General features: G+C 41.7%; 2 protein-coding genes across 3 annotated transcripts in view; one reads left to right on the plus strand and one right to left on the minus strand.

Moving 5' to 3' along the window:
• nrg2b (neuregulin 2b) overlaps positions 1-13152 on the minus strand; it is a 51970-nt gene extending 38818 nt beyond the window's left edge. For both annotated transcript variants that reach the window (XM_007246401.4, XM_007246400.4), the window contains exon 1: positions 11810-13152. In XM_007246401.4, the coding sequence (XP_007246463.3) occupies positions 11810-12659 (850 nt within the window). In that variant the 5' untranslated portion in view covers positions 12660-13152. The remainder of the gene's footprint in view (positions 1-11809) is intronic.
• A 6825-nt stretch (positions 13153-19977) lies between these two features.
• purab (purine-rich element binding protein Ab) lies at positions 19978-22314 on the plus strand. Its single transcript, XM_015605091.3, has one exon. It carries the CDS (start codon positions 20136-20138, stop codon positions 21033-21035), a length of 900 nt encoding a protein of 299 aa, XP_015460577.2. The 5' UTR covers positions 19978-20135; the 3' UTR covers positions 21036-22314.
• Positions 22315-23622: the final 1308 nt, after the last annotated feature.

Consider the following 23622-nt stretch of genomic DNA (forward strand, 5'->3'; position numbering starts at 1 on the left):
TTATACTGTGGTTCTTAACCATAATTTACACATTAGTCACAATAATGCTACTGTTATGAATCACCAAAACTACACAAAATGTTTGACAAACATCTCATGGTTTTTGGGTCATAAACCCAAGAATGGGTTGGGCAGAAACAAAGGTGGTACTCTTTAATCAGCAAGCATTTCTTGTAAACAATCATTTTCAATCGAGTTCTACAACTCTACAACTACATGATTATGGATTTGCAATTTCAGTGCTACAATTGCCAACAATCAAACTCTTTTAAAATAAAATCTCTCATGCATGTGTAAAAATACCATACATGAACAATTGCTCTACCATTAAAACATACAGCAGCATGCGTATACCTGGCTAGCTTATGTGGGGATATCCAAAATACTAGCTTCTGGCAGCCAAAACCACAACTGCAATATTCTGCAATATGCCACAGCAGTATCCATGTGGTATATTTGAGCAATTGTACCGATGCTCAAAAATGTATTTATTTAAAGAGGAACACCATACTGTTGGGAACATTCATGCGTGTGTTTATTTCACTTCTTTATTGTAAATGGGCATATACTATAGCTAATTAGGGCTGTATCTATTATTTAACATAATCAACAACATTTACTATAAAAAAAAATGTTAACGTGGAACTTCATTGTCGGTGCACTGTTAATGTGTAATGAAGTACACAAGGTGGAAAAATGCGGAGGAGGGGTAAAGAGACATAGCACATAGTGTAGTAGCGATGATTTCTGCTGCATGTCTGATGGAGCTCAGCGTGGCAGTGCAGCAGCAGGCGGCAGAGTCCACCTGTGACAAATTTTACACAGTAGAACTTTTCTTTTAATATCACATCACATCTCTGAATAGACTGTGTAAAGAAAACAACACTTACAGAGCTTGATTCTGAAGAAGAAAAATACAGCAGATTACCCACTCAGTCCATGTAATCATTAGCAGCATAAGCAAGCACAAGGCTCAATTCACTCGTGTATTAAGTGCTCATTAAAAATGACTTGTAACGAGCTTTTTTTTAGCTGGAGTTTAACAGGTTGATCTTGATGTAGTGTTAACTGTGGTGAATGTGTTTGACCATATAGTTGATGTATTTAGAAAATGGGCCTCACTACAATACAAAAGAGAAAATGATTAATACTAAAAGATGTAAATACTCATAAATAAATAAATAACAAAAAAAATAATTATTTTATTTTATTTTTTTATTAATTTATTAATTAGTATTTGATTATTTTGTTTGTCAATTGTTATTAAGTTCTTATCATACATATCTTTGTCAAATTGCATCATAAAAGAAGTATAATAAAATTTATTGACCTAAGAAATAAATTCTGTTAATATTTACATCTCAATTGAAGACATAATAATATTCTAAAATCTCCTGAAAAAAAATTCCTACAGTACGTCAGACTATTAAAATCTACTGGTCCAAGGCCCTAAAATTTAGCCTTCAATGTGCAGTAGACCATGCATTGGATCGGGAGCCCACCAGGAAGTACAAATGAAGGGCATGATAAAAGTAAATTGCGAAAATTTTTACCAAAATAGTCATTATTTTTAGTCCTAAAGCTAAGTTAGTACTACTTCCACCCTCTTGTGGAGAAACTAATAAAATACAGTCACACAGTATAAAGGATTTTAGGACATTTAAGGAAAAAGAGATTTGCTGGAATTGTTAACCTGTGTATTTTTGTGCAAATGTGTATGTGCATTTAAATTGGTCTGTGCATCAATGTCTATGTGTGTGATTGACTGTGCAGTTCTGTGCTAATATCTCTCTGTATGTGTGTTCTTGAGTGTGTGTGAGTGTGTTTTTGTGCTGAAGCTGCTGAGACTGGATGCTCTGGCAGATCTAATGGGGGGATGCTTTCATTAGAACTCTGCTGAATGGCCATCCTAAAGCACAGCGTTCTTCCAACCAATCACACAAGGCGATCACCAGCCTTCCATCAAGGGCTCTACTCTCAAGGTCAGCTGACTCCCACTGTTTTACACACACACATACACATGCACACACACACATACACACCCTACCCTTTTCCATTTGTTTCCACAATGTAACAGAAAACCGTAAAAATTGCTGTATTCCCACGCTCTATATCAGACATTCTAATATTCTAGACTTCACTAAGAACTGTATATAACACTGATAACAGAAAATAGATGTATTTATAAATATATTGAAATCATATAGGAATCACATAGAAAACACTGCATATTGTCCTAATATAGTACCAAGTAAAGAAACAGAAGTGTGAAACAATGAATTAAAGAAAGTGATTGAGTGATAGAGAGAGAGAGCAATAAAGAGAAGAGAGTGAGAAGAGGGAGACAGTATGAGAAACACTTCTTTCACTCTGCGATAAGTGCAGGGTGCACAACTGTCACCATGGAAACCACTATTGAGAGGAGGCGAGACATGCACAACAGACAGAGGTAGAGAGAGAGAAGTTACAGAGAGAGAAAGACAGAGAGAAGAGAGACAGAGAGAAGACAGAGATAGATGATCGTTTCTGGGCATACACACCTTTGACTAAGACTGACCTTTCTCAGACTGCTTTTGGTAGTTACTGACCCCTGCATATGGGGAACTCTACATACTACATTCTGTTTTGGGTGTGCTCTGACACAGTTTGGCCTTTGTCAAAGTGGCTCATATTCTGGTTCCTGCCCATTATTACTGTTCTAACACATCAACATCAAGGACTGACTGTTCAATTGCAGTTTAATATATTCACAACTTGACAGATGCTATTGTAGATAAATATAATTATCAATTAATTAATGTACTTATATAAAATATCATGTTAATCCATCCAATAATACTAATCTATTTACTAAACTTGTACATCTTCTAAACATACCAATGGCATCATTCACATAATCGCCATACACAGATTCATGATTCATTTGCTGCTCCTCAGTGGAGTAAATTATTCACCAGCATCGCCATCCCTCTATTCACTAAAGAGGACAGCATTCAAAGCAAATAACTCAAAAATATGTCAAAATAACAATTTAAAATTCAACCATTCCCAGAGTGGCTACACTGTATTTCAATGATTTGCAAACGAAAGCAGAAAAACAGACTGCTAGGCACCTGGTTTTCCCAACCAGGCCCTGACCGAGGTATCCCATATTAAAGAAACAGTTTGGCAAAATGGGATTTACTTTTTTTTTTATTTGCCAAATATAGAACTGAAATGTTTCACTCAGACCTGCAATATTAGTGAACAAGCTTGCTAATCCACCAGTCAGCTTTGTCTTTGCCAGACCAATTCATAAGCTTTACTAATGTATGACTTATTTTTGCAAATAACTTACATAACATCTGTCGCATGCTTAATTTGCGATACAGGCTGCTCGAGCAGACTAAGGCTCTGTCAACATGATCCAAAAATCACCAGTTTAAATCCTGGAGTCTGAGAAAGCAAAACTGGTCTTGCTCTTAGAAATTGGTGGATGGTGTGATGTGGTATCTGTTGTGTCAGAGCTGGGTCACTGTGCTGTCCTCCAAGCATGCTGGCTACCCAGTGACGCTGCATTAACGGCAGCTCAAAAAAAGAGGCAGTGGATGACTTCACATGCATTGGAGGAGGCATGTGCTAATCTTCACACTTTTAGTGTTTCAGACATTACCAATGACAGTAGGAGTTCTTATGAATATGGATTGGGTAACTGGCCTTCCAAATTGGGGAGAAAATTAGGTAAACTTATATCCAAAAATAAAAGTCTTTGGACTGTCACTATTCCTGTTCTAAGTTGAAAACCTAAACAGCATGCCCAATCTATCCCAATCTATGATGTTTCCCACTTGCTCCCATTGTCTTATCTAATCTAAATTAATTGAAATTATGGAAAAACAAACACTTTAGGTCCTATTTTAGTCATTTATAGTGCACCGGTATATTGTGCATCGCATAGCTTGATTTAGGGTGTGTCAGTGTGTTTTTAGTATCATGAAGGCGCCAAAAAAATGCATTGCGTGGCTCAAATGCACAGAAGGCACTTACTAAATTCCCTTTATTAATCAATGATGTGTTTTGGACGTAACGTGAAATAAACCCATTAGTGTGCCAGTTGCCACTCCCTTTAAGAACCAGGTGTGCTCTGACATTGGCTCATTGATATCTTAACAGTACGCTGCTTGACCTGCTGATACTGACCTGCACGTTCACGTTGTGAAGGTATGCCAGCAGCTTATTTAGGGGAACAGCAATGGTATTTTATTCTTTATTCAGAGCATTTATTTGTGTAGCGAGTGGGGGTGTATGCGCACCAGACCACTATGCCCATCAGTGTGAAAATATATTTCTAAACTACGACGCTATTTTAACGGCGCAGGTGCAGGGTGTAAAATAGACTGTTGTGACACCGGTGGATGATAGTAACGAGCATCGCTACATGTCTTGCACAGAATGAGTATACTATGGGACCCCCTGTCTTTAAAATGGCATAAAATGAAGAATCCTCGTTTAATATAATCAGGGACATCAGTTACTATGGAAAAAGGGTCCATTTTTATTTCAAATTGACTCTGAAAGTCTCCAGGTGTTAGGGCTCCTCAGATATAGGACAGGCACCATTGCTGTACAGTTCATCCTTACTGATGGTGGGATAAATGACTGACAGTGGGCGAATGGAGGAGCTGCTTAAGCGGACAGCATGACGGCCATGGTTTACACATGCACTCCCATGGGAGCTTTGGCAGGCAGAAGGAAATAGATTCCCCAGAGAGAGATGTGCTGGTGGCTAATTGAAAAGCAAAATGTGCTGACACAGCAAGCCAGTCTGAGCCAGACTGCTACAGATCCAGCACTGCCACAACCTCTTCACCCTGCAGTTAGAGCCAATCAAAGCACTTGGAACAAGACAGCGAATCTGCTCAGCTTCAAAACATCACAGAACAACAATGTATACAGTAAATGTCCAAAAGTATTCAGACAAAAGTATCCAAGGCAAAGCATTGTCTAACAGAGTTTAAAACCCCCTGGCACTGGGCTGTGGAGGAGTGGAACTGGGCTACTTTAAATAAAACTGGCCACAACAAACATGCCTATACTCTATCCCTAAGTTAGAATCTTATGGAAAATACAAGCTTGAGAAACGACCCAAGTGGAACAACTTTTGTGATTGGTAAAGAATATATAGATCATGTTTTGTAGAACCTTTATTTTTGTAAGTGTTGAATATTCATCTAAATTCGCCAATGTTCATGTGGCTGAATCCTGACTAATTCTCACAGCAATGTTTTAACTAGCGATTGTAGATCTTTCCAAGAAGTATATAGGCTAATTCTGCAGCAAGTGTGGACACACTCTCAATTTGTACCCTTGATTTCAGAAAAAAATGCTGAATAAGCATGAGTCCACAAACTTTTGGATATACAGCATGCATTTCTGCATCTCACACACTTGTGCTGTAAGCGATCTACATCATAGTTCATAACGGTGAAACTCAATATGATGGCCTACTTACCTGTTCTCATGCCTGTTAGCCTACTAGTCAAGTGTGCTAAGCTATACAGTGTTGACCTGCTACCTCAGGCTCTGCACTGTTATCAATTCATTTCAATTAGAAGTTCTTGACACCCCAGTGAGGACAGAGCAGCTACAGAGAGAGAGAGAGAAAGAGAGAGAGACAACAAGAGGGAGAGAGAGACTAAGTAATGAATAGTTGATGAAGCGCTTGCAGGCAGAGAAGAAGGGAAAAGCTATTCTCTCTTTCTATTTCCCCTCCCTCCATCTCCCTACCTCTCTTTCTTTCTCCAGAGCTGTGTGAAAGCAAAGCAGCCTCCATTCCTTCCCCTGTCTTGTTATGCCTCCCTTCCCCCCACTCTCTCTTTTTCTCTCTCCATCTCACCTCCCATGCCTTCCACCCTCATTTTTCTCAATTGCACTTCACACACACCTCACTCTCTCTCTTTCCCTCACCTAGATATGTGCTAGTTGATTCACAGAAGTGTAGCAGGTGTTTACTAAACGGCAGGATTTTAACAGACTGTGTATTTCTTTTGCAAGCCCCATATTTATCTCAGGCCACGTTTTTTACCATTAGGTTTATGTATATGCCTTAGTGTTTCAATGAAAGTGAGAGGATAATTATGCAGTATATGAGGAAAATCTATGTAAGAACACATATAGCGCTAGCAACTTTTTGCTTATATATATATATATAAAGACAAAAGCAATGCTAGGGCGAAAATCTGGACAATACTTTATACAATCACACTTGACTTCAAAAGCCATTTAGGTCAATTTGCTGAATACAGTTGATAGTTGGGTCAGATTGAGGTCAGATCACATTTTAACCACAAATAAACCACTCTAGAGTACCAGACTGATTACTGTATACACTTTACTGCCCAAGCCAGAAAATGAATCAGACTCCAGTTCAACTGGATTAAAAGATAAGACAACCACAGTCACCATACTCGTGCTAGCCTCCATTTTAACCCATCAATGCAATGAAGAGACATATACACTTTAGAGGCACACATACATGCCAGTCTTGCACTTAAGAAGCGATCAGATCAACTGCATTGTATTCCACTGTAATCTACTCATGTAAAATCTACTCAACCCGGAAAAGCATGCAGTGGTGTGTAACTATGCCAGTCTTAATTTATATAATTAAAGTGTTTATTTCCTCTTATATCCTGTCGCGAAGGACATTTTCTCTGGCTTAAATTACAGCTCAGTGCTGCTCGCTTACCTGGTTTCTAAGCCTTGCCCCAGTCTCAGTATTGGGTTCTGATTTGACGGTAATTACATTTCATTTTGGCACGAATACCACACTGCTCCTAGACGAAAAGCAATCCTGTGCATTGTGATTTGCTTTTGAACATTTGCAGTGCCACAATGCAGTTACGCTTTTTGCATTTTAAGTGCAATTCTGACACAAATTCAGCGTTTGGTTTTGAAAATGTAAATTATTGTGTATTGTTTTTCAATAAACCAAAGTGCTGTGAAATGTAATTACGTGGTTTTCAGAATGATGAGCGCAACCAAAATCAAATGCCACATACATGTACACTATGTTCAAAAGATGGTAACCAGCTAGTCTACCATTCTGTTTTTGCCTGGATGATCAGCTTTTCAACTACCTTCATCATCAGAGACCAGCATAGACCAACTGATATCTACCACCAGTTAAAACTGATCAGAAATATGACCAGATGTACTGTATTGGCCAACATGTGTACAACAAGGCACAGAGTATTGCTTAATATGCTAAAAGGTATTTCTAAAGTAAAAAGTAAGATATGATGCTTTATGCAGAAAAACAAATTGAAAATGGGAACCACACAAAGGCTAACATAAAAAAGAAAATATAGGTTACTGTTTGAACAATTATACTTTTCAACTAACTAAACTGTGCCTACTAGACTAAAAACACACTGGCCTTTAATAGCATCTCTGTCTGGTTTCTTTGGCTTTAGGGTGTTCACCTCAAACCAGACCCTCACTGCCTTTCCTCAACAGTGCCAACAGGTGGGGCTATTTTACTATCACTGAGGCCTTCTGATATCTGACGTGTTCACTTCCTACCATATGGCAAAATGGGACAGTAGGGTACCTGAGGACAAAAATATACAAACAGCAAAAAAGCTCAGCAGCAAAACACAACCTTACATATTGAGCTGAACGCATGATTCTTCTAAAGGGAACAATGACAAACACACACTTAAGAAATATGTCAGTTTTAAAACAGAGACAACAGTAATGTCTGACTGTGTATAAGTCAGTAACAAGCAGAGAAAAAAGAGGTATGCTCTAAAATTCTGCACTATGTTCAGCAATTTGCATTATTCATACAGCCCAGATCTCTCTCACTCGTCCACTGTTAGTCAGTCTCTCTCTCTCTCTGTTTCTCTCTCTCTCTGTCTTTTCTCTGTCTCTATTGGCCTCCTGCAGTGTGCTTGGGTAAAGGGTGAGGTGGAGTCACAGAGGAATTCAGCATATGGCCAAACTAACTCTGATCTGAGCACCCACCACTAACTCTGCTGCTGACAGATGGACCTTTACACACAGTGTGCCTGCATGTGTGTCACTTTTTGTGCCTTTTTGTGCATGTACACACATATCTCTTTATGCAGAAACCGGAATCTCATAAAAAAATACATATTCAAAATAACCAATGCAGTGCTGTAAATGTTGTCCACTTGTCTGTGTATAAAAAACCCATTCACTATAATACATTACATGTATATATTGCATATAAATTACTAGCCAAAAAATCAGATTTACATGAGTTTCCCCTTAAATATAAATCAGCCTGGCATTGTATTAAATACTGTTATCTGTACAAGTTGACTACTCTATGTGACTTTTTGTTTTGTGTTCTATTAGAGGTGGGCAATATGATGATATTTTATTGTATTGTGATACTTTTTATTATCTGTGAATCCATGCTAGACAGATAGTTAAAGTAATAGATTTTTTAAAGAATATCAACAAGATCTTGCCTCCATTAATTATTAGCTACATTATCTCCATACCATCAGTGCAACCCAGTACAAAACAGAGAGGAGACATAACTTTTGACAACAAAGATGTCTCAGCTGATTTATTACATTTTAAGTAAAGTTAACGGTATTTTTATGTGAATTCAGTTTTAAGCCAAACCAATGCTTTAAAGACATTTTATTGATGGTATAATGAAAAGCAACTCTTTTTACTGCATAGGCTTTACTGTTCATAGATTCACTGTCTGTTATTTCACCAGGCCTGGCTGGCAGTGATCTGAAGTACTGTAAGTTTTGTTCTGAGAAGTCTGTCTGGAGGGTGGGGAAGTGTCTGGTTGATGAGCCAGATGGTGATGTAGAGTGTAAACGATGACTAATCTGCGCCCACTTTCCCTAAAAGTGTCATAGCACAAAGATCTACTGTAACATGGTAAAGAGAGTATCACTCTGAATAGTCTCTCTAGCAGTACCTGATGTGATTTGGGAGGAACTCAGGTGTCAGTACTAAACTAACTCCATATGGTACTTTCATGTATGCTTGCTAACATGGGTTCCATGTTCCAGGACAAATTATTAAACTATGACAAACCAACAAATGTTTAATTTATTCTATGAATGGGTAAGTTGTTCTTTTCTCTGAAGGTAAATCTTTTGTATATGGCTCTTTTCAAATTAGTTATTTATAGCGCCAAACAAATAGCACAAGGTTTGGGTGGTATAATGGTAATGCTGTATAGTAGTTATGTCAAATTTTTGTTCAAAGTAACAACAGGTGGGGAAAGAAACAAGCCCACCATAGCTGTAAGTGTAGCGATGTTTGAAAGTCGAAAAAGTGAGAGCAAACAAACCTGGATGAACTAGCAACCTGCAAGATGTGCCACAAAACAGTTGAAAACACTCCTTAAACTATATACTTGATTTGGTATTCCGGCATTAATTTGTAAATGTATACGTTACCTGGAACTGTGCTAGGGTGCTTAGTCTGTTACATGGCTAAATAACTAGATTGGCTAGCTAGGAGTCCAAATATGGCAGAATGTTTGGACACCTGCCTTGTTTAGCTGCGAACCACGGTCCGAACCAAAGGACCAGAGTTTGGTTTAACAGAAATTGGTGGTCTTGGTCTGCATTTACTGAAGCATGTTCCGGTTCATCTGCAGTGTGAAAGTAGTTTCGGACCAATTACAGGAAGTTGAGTAAGTCTTTAAACAATCCAGAGAAACAAAAATCTGACTTCACTATGCATGCAAGTGCATCATGCATCATGTTAATTAACCCTTATTTATAAACAAACAAAAAAGGACTCATTTTTAAAGGAGAATTTTTACACTCATTCTGCTGCAGGGCGAACGTGTACCAGAAGAGGAGTCAAATTCTGACAGACGAACTTATAACATTCTACAAACCAATTAATATGAAGTGTAGAGAGACACAGCCCACGTAGTTGATGACGACAGGATATAGTAACATTCCCTAGTCTGCTCACTAAACTGCAGTGTGAAACCAAAACTAACTGGACCAAATATATACAATGTACCAAATACACGAACCAGACTCTGATCCAGACTTTCAGGCCCTTCAACACTTGCCTTGGCTCTTGTCAAAATTTGTGCCTGTATGTCAATCATTGCTGGTAGATACTAGAAGGATCTGTAGCTGAGTTAGCTAAGCAAAGATGAACTTTGCTTTTCAGATCCAGCTTCAGCTGACAAGGATAAACTTCATTTTCAATGTGCTGTTCATACAACAGCAGTTGCTTAATCCAAGTCATTCTTGTCGGAACTAGGGTTTCGGTCAACTAGACCAGAACTTACGATAATGCTAACCAATGCTAATTCAGAGCAGTTTAACTATTGTGATTAACAATTAAGTGCAAACTAGACTGCAAACTAGACTTTTTCCATTTTAAAACAGTGCAGGATGAGACTGTACACAAGCCATATAAACATTAAACCAGCTACTACTTATGCAACTGCTGATATTACAATGATATTTTAAGGTGTTTTTTGCTAAGGTATTAAACAAATAGCACTTAATAGTTGTGACAATTCAAACTAATCAGACGTCCTCACCCACTATAACTTAGTTTCAGTAGTTAGCAGGTTTAGAAGTCAGTTTCTAGAAGTGGTCATCACTATGCAGACAAGAAGCCTATTTACAGGCCTAAAAGTTTTTTCAGTGAAGACTCTATAATTCAGAACTTTTCTCTATCTTCTCTAGATATCTGAATCTCTAATGACATTAATCATACTCCTCCAAGACCAGAACGGGGAAACACAAACTAGGCCAAATTGTAGGCTTAAATACCATGGAAGGTCCTTTGAATTTGGGCTTTAGTTAAGCCTTTTTCTATTGGTTACCTCAAGACCATAACACAATATTACCTGAACTCTCTGCTTATTTGATTACTCTCCCAAAGGGTCAAACATGCCCAACTTTCAAGTTGTAACAGCATCACTAGACACTAAACTGAGTACAGCACAGCATTATTTATTAGGATTGTTGCTCTTGTTGTTGCTGTTGCTCTGGCTTTTTTTTAACTAATGGCTAATGATTAGGCTAGACAAGGCAATGGTAAAGGGTTACAACTATACTACACAAGGCCAAACTGTCAGGTTCATCCAGGCTTTACCTTTATTTAAATGTAGTTAGGTTACATATATTTGACATGTTTGCATTTACATTAATTTAAATATGCATGTATTTTAATGAACATGTCAGCAGTGGCCCCTGGTCTCCCATACCCTGCCACTACCATTACCACAGTGTTTCTATGGCCAATAAATGCTAACTGACATGTTGACACCTGCAATACATTACAAGCACACACTTTTCACGCCCAGCACCAACAGTGTTCTCCACATAAATGGAAGATACGTGTCGAATAGCTAACATCTCACACTTTCACAAGGATTTAGATGACAGCGTGATCTAATGTTGTGTCGTGTTCTGGCGCTGTAACGCTGGAAACTGAAGATGAATTCACGAGTGGATCAAACAGCTGAATGTGCTGCAAGCTAGCCAAGTGATTGGAGCTCGTAGTGTGAGAGCTACATAACGGCTAATGTAGCCAATGCAGGCCAGCCTAATGTGGTGTTTTGGTGTGTTTGTAAATGTTTATAACAGGTCATTTCTCCTATTCTGAGCCCTGAAACAGAACCGCATCCTCTATATTAGCGATATAAACCACAAATTAGCTCGCTTGCTTTATACACAGCGGATGCACCTCTCATAGCCCCAGCAAAAGCAATAGCGCACACATCACCTTACACACACACACACACACACACACACACACAGGGGCTAGCTAATGAAGAAGCCAAACTTACCGCAGTCTTCACACAGCACGCTCTCCACATCTTTTTTCACGCTCTTCTCCGCGCTCTCGAGCGGAGCGAAGGACGCCCTGAACACGAGCGGCTCCTCCGTGGGCTCCATGAAAAACACGTAGCTGCGGTTCTGTACCAGCGCCGCCGCCGCTGCAGCGCACGGCTCCGCGTCCGAGCCCAGGCCGCCGACGGTGACGAGCTGCTCGCGCTCCAGCCCGCCGCTTTTGCGCGGCCACACGTCCAGCACCCGCACGCGCACGCTGGACGACTCGGGCCGCGCGCTCACCTCGCCCTCGATCACCACGGCCGAGCGGTGCGCCCGCTCGCGCGCCGAGTCCAGCGACGGGGCGTAGCACGCGAAGGAGAGGCCGGCGGCGAGCAGCGCGGAGAGGTGCACCGGCGCGAGCCTCCTCATGCCGTCTGCTGGGGCCCGGGGGGGGCGGCCGCTCGCGGGGGTGGTGCTGCTGCTGCAGTGCTCGAGAGGGGCGCGGAGCGGGAGGAGGAGGAGGAGGAGGAGGAGGACGGAGATGGGCGACGGGGACGGGAGGGCGGTGCGAGTGGGCTCGCGCAAGTGTCCATGCCGTCCGCGCGCGCCGCTTTCTTTCCCATGCGGTGCGTGCACGGGGGCGGAGGGGGTGTGTGGAGGGGGTAAGGGGGTAAGGGGGTGGTGGTGGTGGAGTGGGGGGTGCACACACACGCGCGCGCACACACGCACAGAGCACTCAGCTAGGAACCGGAACCGGGCCCGGTCAGCGGCGCTGCTGCTGCTGCTTGGCTGCAAAGCCCCCCCGCTGCTGCATTCTCCTTCAGCGCCGAGGCCCCCGTGCGCCCGTCCGCGCGCGCATCTCATTCAGTTACGAAGATCACCAGCTCACGCGCGACGTACGCGTTCCGCTCCTCGTGCGACCAACGTTGTTGGCGTCATACTGGAATTAAGAAATAGAAAGGAAAAAACGCGGATTTCGGTAAAGATGATTTCTTCTCGTCAATCGCGACGAAAAAACGCCGATTCGTTGTCTAATTAACGTTAATTAACGCGTGATCCCTTTTAGCTAATCGCTCGCTTCGCTGCTCCAGAGCGCGACGCTACCACACGCTGATCGGAACGCGCGCAGGTGTTCTGTCGATTTGTGCTACTCATTGAAATGTGCTACATAGCATCTCTGCGCATGCGCATACGCACAATTTCAAATCTTTATATGTGCTTTTCATTATAATTTTCTTTTCCTCTGTTGGATTACATAGTCTGAGTGCACGGTTGTTATTTGCTTTGCTCTTACAAAAGTGTGATTTTGTAACTCAACATTTGAAACATTTCTTATCACAGAGCTTTCTTTAAATTACCAGATAGAGTGATTAGGGCCATTCAGACATCCTGTCTTAAGTTACATCTGGTGGGAGAATTTTCTTATATGATTCTTTAATCGTACCTAATAATTTATTCAGGCAACTTTACCTGTAAATGTACACTATGGTTGCCTGTTTTGACATGGTAACACAAATCGACAGAACACCAGGAGGAGCCGATCTAGCTGGCCGATGCGATGCAACAAGCGCGTGCCTATTTTGCCCGTTGCCCCGTGAATGCACCCCCACCCAACCCTTCCAAACACCTCCCCCGCCGCACCACCTCCTCTTCGCTGCCGCTTCTCCGCGCTGTGTTTCTGGTTTTCGGGGGGGTGGGGGAGTGGGGGGAGCTAGGTTAGCTAAGTTTCTCCATCCGCGCGGAAACAGCCTGACCTGCGCGCGCGAGCCTCCGCCTCTAATTTCTCGCGGGAGAAGGACGGCAGCCGACTTGCTCTTACTCACAGACGCAGGAAGAATCGCTCGAGAGTGGACCACGCCGCGATATACGGCACGCGCAGAGGGGGAATGTTATCTAGCAAATAAAAACGGGCAGCCGCAGAGCGCAGCCGCGGGAAACGGCGATGAGTAATAACGCTGCGGATCCGCTTTTATTCGGTCGATTTCCGTTTTACCGCGGTAAGCACGAGGGCACAGCGCGAGAGCATCCCTGAGCCGTGTTTACCCCGGCAACAGGTCCTGCGGGCATTAGCGGAGGACTCGGGGAACAGGCTGTTAATAAACACAGAGAGAGAAAGATATAGAGAGAGAATGAGAGAGAAAAAGAGAGGAATGGTGTTATTAAAGGTAAAGTGTATTTTGTGAGTTAAACGCGTCTGTAAAAGAGTGACGGACAGAGGCTGCAGTGTCCAGCATAATTAACGAGAATAAACGCGGTGTAAAACTAAGGACAACTGCATGAAGGGTTATTAACTGATTGAGGGCGACACCTGCAGGCTGAGAGAAAAAGTGCATTCGGAAATTTACTGAAAATAAAGATACATTTTTATCAGATACGTACGGAAGCCCATTCCCGCCCCCTTCAAAAATAAAATAATCTAGCACATTTTTTCATTATTATAAAGTAAACTGCTATCTCATTATTTTGAGATACTACGTCATTATTTTGAGATACTAAGTCATTATTTTAAGGTACTATCTCAATATTTTGAGATACTAAGTCATTATTTTGAGATACAGAGACAGAAGCAGGTGAGACAAAGACGCACAATGGATACTATCATTGAGGACTACTTTAGACGTGGATTCACAAATCATGAAATTCTGGTGTTTTTAGAGAAATCACACAATGTAATAACAAATAATAACAAAATAAGCCTCAGGACCTTGGAGAGATTCATTTAATAACACACACTGTGCTTCTATTTTAGTATGTTGAAGAGTGTGGCTGTGGTTCCGACTGTCCTGTATGTTATGTATGGTAGGCTTCACTGGAGCAAACATACTTGCTATCTCAAAATAATGACTTAGTATCTCAAAATATTGAAATATTATCTCAAAATAATAACTTAGTATCTCAAAATATTAAAATATATTTTCTCAAAATAATGACTTAGTATCTCAAAATATTGAGATTTTATCTCAAAATAATGACTTAGTATCTCAAAATATTAAGATAGTATCTCAAAATAATGAGTTATTATCTAAAACTTTGAGATAGTGTCTCGAAATAATTACCTCCTATCTCAAATTAATGACTAACTATCTCAAAATATTGAGATAGCAGTTTATTTAATAATAATTTAAAAATGTGCTGGACAATTTTTTTAGGTGGCAGCAATGGGCTTCCATAAATACTAGTACTAGAGAAAAGTGACGAGTATAAGTTGAAGTGTTCCTTAAACACCACACTTCAGTGGAAGTACTAAAGTACTTAACATTTCAACAAGTATTGCAATAGTTTATGGTTTGAAAGTAAAAGTACAAAGTTGATTTATGTATTTACTGCAGAACAGTCTTCTTATAAGATCAGCTTGATCGATTCATTCGCTCGACGATGAGGCAGCTTTATCAAACCCAGTCTACTACTGTAAATCTACTACAGCTGTTGATCAATTAAAAATCTAATTTTCCTTCTTAAAATAACACTCAGTTAGTTTTTGATGTATGTGTAAATACACTGAGCATGCTAAAAAGTGCTAAAAGATACATTGTGGCGCGGTCTTGTTTCAGAATGGATGAATCCGGTTTAGTGGGGATTCTGTTGTGCTTTCTTTTATATTGTAATCTGTCATTTGTCATCCTAATATCTTCCTATTTGCATTAAATATAAGTAAAAATAATATAAAAGCTGTTATAGCCAGAAAGGGTCCAGGAACCTACCAGACACGATTTGTAGGATGAATATATGTGGCTTTGCAGAAGCTACTTTATATATATAAATATAAATAAATAAATACTTTGCCCTCTCCCCACTCAGGAACACCACTGCTTTCAATTTAAAAGACAAAAAGGCTAAAGCATTGCTGCTTCAACACTTAAACTTAAAAAGTGAATATTTAAAAGTAAAAAAGGTCATCATAATGGGATCTTACTGATATTAAAATACACTCCCTGGCCAAAAAAAAGTCACACTCTCAAATATTGTGTTGGACCGCCTTTAGCTTTGATTGCAGCATGCATTCGCTGTGGTATTGTTTCTTCTATATAACTTCTGCAATGTCACAAGATTTATTTCAATCCAGTGTTGCATTCATTTTTCAACAAGATCTCGCATTGATGAATCTGACCGCTGCACAAGGTCTTCTCCAGCACATCCCAAAGATTCTCAGTGAGGTTAAGTTCTGGACTCTGTGGTGAACAATTCATGTGTAAAAATAATGATCCCTTGCTCCCTGAACCATTCTTTTACAACTCTATCCGGGTGAATTCTGGCATTGTCATCCTGGAATATGCCCGTGCCATCAGGGAAGAAAAAAATCCATTGATGAAATAACCTGCTCTATATTCAGTATATTCAGGCAGTCAACGACCTCATTCTTTCAGCACATACTGTTGCTGAACCTAGACCTGAGCAACTGCAGCAACCCCAGATCATTTGCTTAGTTAAGTCCAGAAGGCAACTTTTTTTTTTGGCCAGGCACTGTTTTATGCCATCTTCATACACTCATTGACAAAAAAAGCATTTGCAATTACTGACAATGAGTATTTCACAGCTCTGTGGATGAATGTTGATTATTCTTTGCAGATTTCACATTGAAGGGTTTCAAGTATAAACAGCTTGCTTATTATAGTATTTAAGTATCTATGCCACTCCAAAATCTTCATTTAGTTTTTTTTTTGCCCATTGCAAAGCAGTGGTGTTCTTTCTATCGTCTGCTGAAGAACCCAAATACGCTTAAGCTTTAGGTCACAAACAGATGGCTGGACATTCTCCTTCAGGATTTCGGGGGAGAGAGCAGAATTCATGATTCCATTTATTACAGCATGTTGTCCAGGTCCTGAATCAGCAAAACAGCTTCAGACCATCACACTACCACACCACCATGTTTGACTTTCAGTATGATGTTCTTTTTCTGAAATAATGTTTTAACTGTACTCCAGATATACTGGGACACACACATTGCAAAAAGTTCCACTATTGTCTCATCAGTCTACAGAATATTTTCCCAGAAGTCTTGGGATCATCAAGATGTTTTGTGCTAAATGTGAGATGGACCTTTTTTTTGTTTTGTTGTAACTCTCCCATGGATACAATTTTTGCCCAGGTTCTTTCTTACTGATGAATCGTGAACACTTTAGATGTTCACTTGTTCTGGGTTCTTTTGTGAGTTGTTAATTCACTCTTTGAGTAATTTCAGTAGGATGGAGACTCCTGAGAAGGTTTACCACAATTTTGTTCTCTATTTGTGTATAATAGCTCTCACTGGAGTCCCAAAGTTTTAGAAATGACTTTGTAACATTTTTCAGACTGATAGCGAATGACTTGTCTTCTCGTCTGTTATTGAATGTTTTTAGATCAGAGCATAATGTATTGCTTTTAAAACATTTTAGCCTACTTAATATTAGCATACAGGTTTTATTTAAATGATTTTCTGGATTTTTGCAAATTGTGCTTAATTACAGTTAAATGTTTTTTTCCCTTAATAAATGAAACCATAATTTAAAACTGCTTTTGTATTTACTCAGGATATCTTGACAATGCTTACTTTACCTACATTTTAACAATTACTATCTTCATATATGATGCATAAGTTGTCTGCAATTTGCTCTTACAGCCTCCAAAAACAAGTCCACCATTAAATTGAAATTACAAATGTGTATACAGGGGAAGGTATCCTGGGGAAAAGACTACACAGTGAGTTGTGAGGGGAAACACATTTTATGTGGAAATAGATGGTCCTAGGAGCCAGTGAAAAAAGGTGTGAGATCAACATTGCACTGCCCAAACATAAAATCACCATGCCCTGGAAAGGCTTTATTAAGCCCCAAGCAGTCAGCAGTGATAAAAAAAACGAATTTATTTGTTTTAAAAAACACAGAATTGAGCTGTTTCTTATCAGCATATTTTCTTCATGTTTCCAGTGCACCTGAAACCACCATGTTCTCCGTTACTGAGTAACACAGCCTGTCCACTCAGTTGGTCTCATGTAAAAATTCCTCAGCATTGTTCTGACTCCTGCTCTCACTATTCAATAATTCAACCATTCATTAGTTGGCTGTGGATACCAGGGGGAGGGGGTGGTGCTGGAGGGGCCGGTGCTGTCCGTGGTGCTGAATCGCAAACTGCTGCTTATCTCCCCCCTTCTCATACTCTGGATGCTAATTTTGTCCTCCCTCTGTGCTAGTCGTGTCTTCTGTTACTACTCCTCTTCACACTTTCTTTCACCAAGTGCACAGTTTGCCTCTTACAACTCTACAAATACAGACACACACATACACTACTGCATGTCCAAATGTTGATTCAGTATTCGTCTACTTAGGGTGTACCTATTACTGACACAGGTGTGCAAACTTAAAAAAGTATTACTTTACAATATTAAGCAGATATACATCAATCTATTGGTGCCATGCTTAATGCCAGGCATGAGCTACTGGGTAATAAACTCTGTTTTCTGAAACGATGATGCTCAATATAGCATTTTTAAAAAGAGTTTGGGAGGTGATCATCCAATAGCCTGACATCACTAATGCTGTTGTCACTGAAAGCAATTAAATCCCCACAGCAGTTCTCCAAAATCTAGTCAATTGGGGCAATGTTGGCTCAGCAGTTGGACCACTGGTCCATTGATGACAAGGTTGTGGTTCGATACTTGGGTTTAGTAGGCTGCTACTATGTTGGGCAATTGAGCAAGGTCCTTAAGTCTAGCTGCTCACCCAGTGCTGCATCAATGGCTGCCCACCACCCCGGACATGTGCTCTAACAAAATCCCTATGTGTGTCTTCTGAGTGTACTCACTAGTGTTTATGTGTGTGTTCACTTCACGCATGGGTTCCATCTGTGCCCACAGCAAGTATGGTGCTCTTGTCTTGTCTCAATAGCTATACTTTATAGCAGGGGTTCTTCCCCAACACTCCACCCTCCCCTTCACAAAAGAAATGATTGGCAGTACAGCTTTTCAGCCCTTCTTGTGGGTCGTGAAGTTATGCCCTGCTATATAGGATACAATATTTAGTATACTAATATATTATCTCTCTAAATGTTTGTGGACATACTTTATAATAAATGCATTCACCTATTTTAAGTTACACCCATTGGTGATTCTCTAACATCCTCATATCACTAATACTTTTGCCACTGAATGCATTAAAATCCTCATAGCAATGCTCCCTAGTAGCTCTACTCCAAAACTATCTATGTAGCACCCTAAATTATGTATTTGATCAATGTATTGTTAGTAAACTGTCATCGTTGGAAGCTGACTTCATTTAGGTCTCCTAGACCAATGTCTATTAAACAAACATTCTTAACCAGGATTGTCTGGCCTACTAAAAATTGTCTGGCATCAAAAAATACACACTACATACAACTTATTCAATTCTAAAAACATCAATGAATTTTTAAAATATTTTAGTCCAGAGAAATGTAAACAATTTATTCATTTAAACAATACAATAAACTTCTTTATTTGTGTATTGTATAATGTATTTGTGGTTTTTAATCTACTACAATGCACCTTAAACCACCTAAAGAGAAATGCTTTGGACACCTCTGATCTACTTTCTTGCAGCAGTGGTAAACATTTTTCATTTGGTTCAGCTCTTCCTATAAACCCTTTTCAAGAACCCTTATATCCTGTAGTAATTACATTATTAATAAAGATGCTCCAACAGGTTCTTTCAATTTCAGTAGAAGTACCTAATGGTTTAATAAAAAATATTTTTTGTGAAGGGACTGTGAACAAGCATAATGTTTTTATTTTAAAATGGAATCTAAATTAACTTACCCACATATATCTTGTTGCAAACATGGTTCGTTAGGGATCAAAAATAGTTATTCTACAGTATAAAACTGAGCAAAGGACACTTTGTAGCACCTTTAGTTTTACGATTGTAGGAATGTTGTTTTTTACTTTCACTAATAAGCATGTTTGCATTATGTTTCTTGTACATGATGTATGGAGTGTAAAGCGTTTTTGGTCCTTAATGCCATTTTTATCCCCAATTTATTTTTACTTTTATACTTTAAGTAGTTATGAAACTTTTACTTTTACACTTTTATTTAAATAAAAAGTTCGAGTTCTACAGAAGTATTTTAAATCCTAGTACCCATATACTTCGACCTGAGTAATGACTGCTGTGAAGGAGCTGCGCAGGTGCTGCGCATTTTCAGCGCTGTATTGGCGTGCATCGAACCTCCCTCCCCCTCAGTGTTATTCAGCTCTCGGCCTCTAGCAGGCCTGCGCATATCGCGAGAGCGGCTCCGGTGTGTGACTGGCTGTCGGGGCGGCAGCAGCAGCAGCAGCAGCTTCAGCGAGAGGGCTGAGGGAGACGGAGAGGAGGAACGCGGGCAGGCTGCATCATGGCGGACAGAGACAGCGGCAGTGAGCACGGTGGATTCGCCACGGGCGGCGGCGGTATAGGAGGTGGCGGCCCCGGAGGTGGCGGCCCCGGAGGCGGCGGCGGCCTGGGCCTCCCGCACCCGGGCGCCGTGGGCGCAGCGTCGCGTCTGCAGCACGACACCGAGGAGCTGGCCTCGAAGCGCGTCGACATCCAGAACAAGCGCTTCTACTTAGACGTGAAGCAGAACGCCAAAGGCCGCTTCCTGAAGATCGCAGAGGTTGGAGCCGGAGGCAACAAGAGCCGCCTGACGCTCTCTATGTCCGTGGCCGTGGAGTTCCGGGACTACCTGGGCGACTTCATCGAGCACTACGCACAGCTCGGGCCCAGCCACCCGGACACGGCGCAGGACGAGCCGCGGCGGGCGCTAAAGAGCGAGTTTCTGGTGCGCGAGAATCGCAAGTACTACATGGACCTGAAGGAGAATCAGCGCGGCCGCTTTCTGCGGGTTCGACAGACCGTTAACCGGGGCCCCGGCCTGGGCACGGCGCAGGGCCAAACCATCGCGCTGCCGGCGCAGGGGCTTATCGAGTTCCGCGACGCGCTCGCCAAGCTCATCGACGATTACGGGGTGGACGAGGAGCCCGCCGAGCTGCCCGAGGGCACGTCGCTCGCCGTGGACAACAAGCGCTTTTTTTTCGACGTGGGAGCCAACAAGTACGGCGTGTTCATGCGCGTGAGCGAGGTGAAGCCCGCCTACCGCAACTCCATTACGGTGCCGTGCAAAGTGTGGTCCAAGTTCGGCGCCACCTTCTGCAAGTACGCGGACGAGATGAAGCGGATCCAGGAACGGAGCAGGGAGCGGAGGGCGCGCGAGCTCCTGCCCGAGGGCCTGCACGGGGACGACGGGGACGAGGATTAACCGGGGCACGGGGAGGGGGGCGTGAGTGCGTGCGAGCGTAGCTATGTGTGTGATGCTTCAGAGACAGTGAGAGACAGACAGACAGCACGTGAGGAAACAGCGAATGACAATGTAAACAAACATTGTGCACTGTACCAGAAAGGAAAAGGCACGAGGCGGAGTTTGCACGGTATCGTCCCGCACTCAACCCGCGCTCAGCCCGCACTCGCTCGCGGAGGCGTTGGGGCTCTTTTTTGCCACCCGTCTTCTGACAGACCCCGCCTCCTGCGCGCGGATTGGCCGGCTGTGTCCGGCCTCCTGCGCTGGAACTGATCTAGAAGTAGGTCCTCTTCCTGGTCTACTACCACTGTTAGGAATAGTAGGCTCTCCCTCTTGCACTGGTATTAGACACGGGCGCCCTGCCTTGTGTGCTACGATTGGCTGTCCCCGTGGCTGTGCCCTGCGTCCTGCTCTGGGATTGGCTGGTTGTGTCTCTTGGTCTGCGCTAGAATTGGCTGGTTCTTTATGCTGCTAAGCAGTCCACCGAAAGTATGGACCACTAGCCAGTCTTAACGCGGGGAGGAGGCGTGGCTTAGCGGAATGTGGGTGTGAAAAAAAAATAATAACAACGCTTCAAGGACTTAAAGAGCTGCATCTATCCCCATACACACCACTTCCTCAACATAATAGAACAAACAATAAGTCGCTGCTATCATCAGTACCATGACGATGGTCCGTCCATATGTCCATCATAGGTGGAGTGTCCTTTCCTGTGCTACCCCTGCACCCCCATGCGCTTACAACACAATACATCTAAGCTATTGAATTACGACTCCAAAGTGATATATATATATATATATATATATATATATATATATATATATTTGCTAGGATGAAAACCTGTTTGCCGTTTGACTTCCAGCACAAAAAGCTACTGTATTTAGGAATCATCTGAACCAAAACTGTAATAGAATCAAGTCTAGATGGGAACATACGCGTAGGATACAAAGCACTGCTTGCATCGGTGTGTACCACAGCAGAGGACTAACTGTGCACAGGCCATGAACCTCTCTGCACAGTTGAGGGGAAACTTAAGAAAGCGGCTCCTTCTTTTCAGGGGCAGGGGTTTAAAAGATGGAATGGTGTTCGTAAGATTTAGAAGTAAGAAAGGCTTTGCTATTAAGACCGCTTAACCGCGTTTATTTCTCTTATATATATACGTATATATACACATACGTATATATATATATATATACACACACACCCAAACACACACACACACACACACACATATATATATATATATATATATATATATATATATATATATATATATATGTGTGTGTGTGTGTGTTTTGTGATAATGGTATCAACCCTGTTGCACCATGCACAGCAAAGTCCCCAAGAATGAACCTTGCTGCAAGTGGTGAATCAACACCTATAGCATCCATTCCAACCAGTGGATGCAGGTGGATGCTGTATGAGTTCATTCAGCACAGGGGGCCTATTGCTGTGCGCCCACTGACGTTTTTGGGCACGTTTCATTCAAGTGCTAACTTAGAACTACAAATTTATGATTTTGTGAATCAGATGTATTTAGATTCTTATAAAAAATGCCCACGTTTTCTGTGGGACTTTTTGTTTTTATTTTTGTTCTTGTTTGTTTTTTTCTTTTGGGAGGGAGGGAGGGAGGGAGGGGGGGTGTCTGGGGAACAACAAAAAGGAGCTGTCCACATGGCACGAGAAGGCGTTGCATAAAGACGCATGGGAACGTGCGGAGCGTCCTCTACAAACGTCCAAACCGACCTGGTGCCTTAAAGCCGCCACACGTTTACATGCTGTCTGCGTCCAGACACTCTGCACCGCTGTTAGTCTTTCTCCTTCATTGGCGTGATCGCTGCTGCCACCTCGGGGTGCTTCTACTGGACTTTCCAACAAAGCCAAAACTCCAAAACAAAAAGAGGTTCACGGGTCTTTTCTCTCTGCTCACCTAGGATACAGCAGACGACGACGGCGATGAAGATGAGGACGAGGATGATTACAGTGATGAGGACTTAAGGATCAAACAGCGTTTAAACATGGATGTAGTCACCCAGAATCTGTGGACTTCTGCTCCTACAGTGCTCCGTGTTAAAAAAAACAAAAACTAAACATGGATGTGGAAAGATTGCTATCGCTCCAGCCCCTGCGTTTTGCTCTCTAGACCTGTATGAGTAGACTTAGGGCCGAGGCGGTAGCCTGTGTGGTCTTGTATGGTGCTAATAATCCCCACTCGAGGGGGCTTTGTCCGTCACGCTTATCTGTTGTTGCACCAGTTTTGTCCTCTTTTTTTCTCTCTCTCTTTCTCTTTTTGACTTTACTTTAAACGCAGCGCTAACATTGCATTGCATTGCAGTACCGTGTGCAATACAGTAGGTGACGTGCCAACAGGTGGCGTCCCGTCCAGCCTCGTTCAGCTTGCACGAGGCCCTCTCCTCTCCACTGAGGTTTGAGGTTTTTGCAAAAACGTATCCATATGTTTCTCTACTGACCGTATCAAAGGAGTCAGGGTCAAGGGTGCTGACCATGTACCTGAGTTGTGTGTCTGTGTGTGCACTCTTTAAAATAA

Source organism: Astyanax mexicanus, chromosome 10, assembly GCF_023375975.1.
Source record: "Astyanax mexicanus isolate ESR-SI-001 chromosome 10, AstMex3_surface, whole genome shotgun sequence".
NCBI classification, from domain to species: Eukaryota; Metazoa; Chordata; class Actinopteri; order Characiformes; family Acestrorhamphidae; genus Astyanax; species Astyanax mexicanus.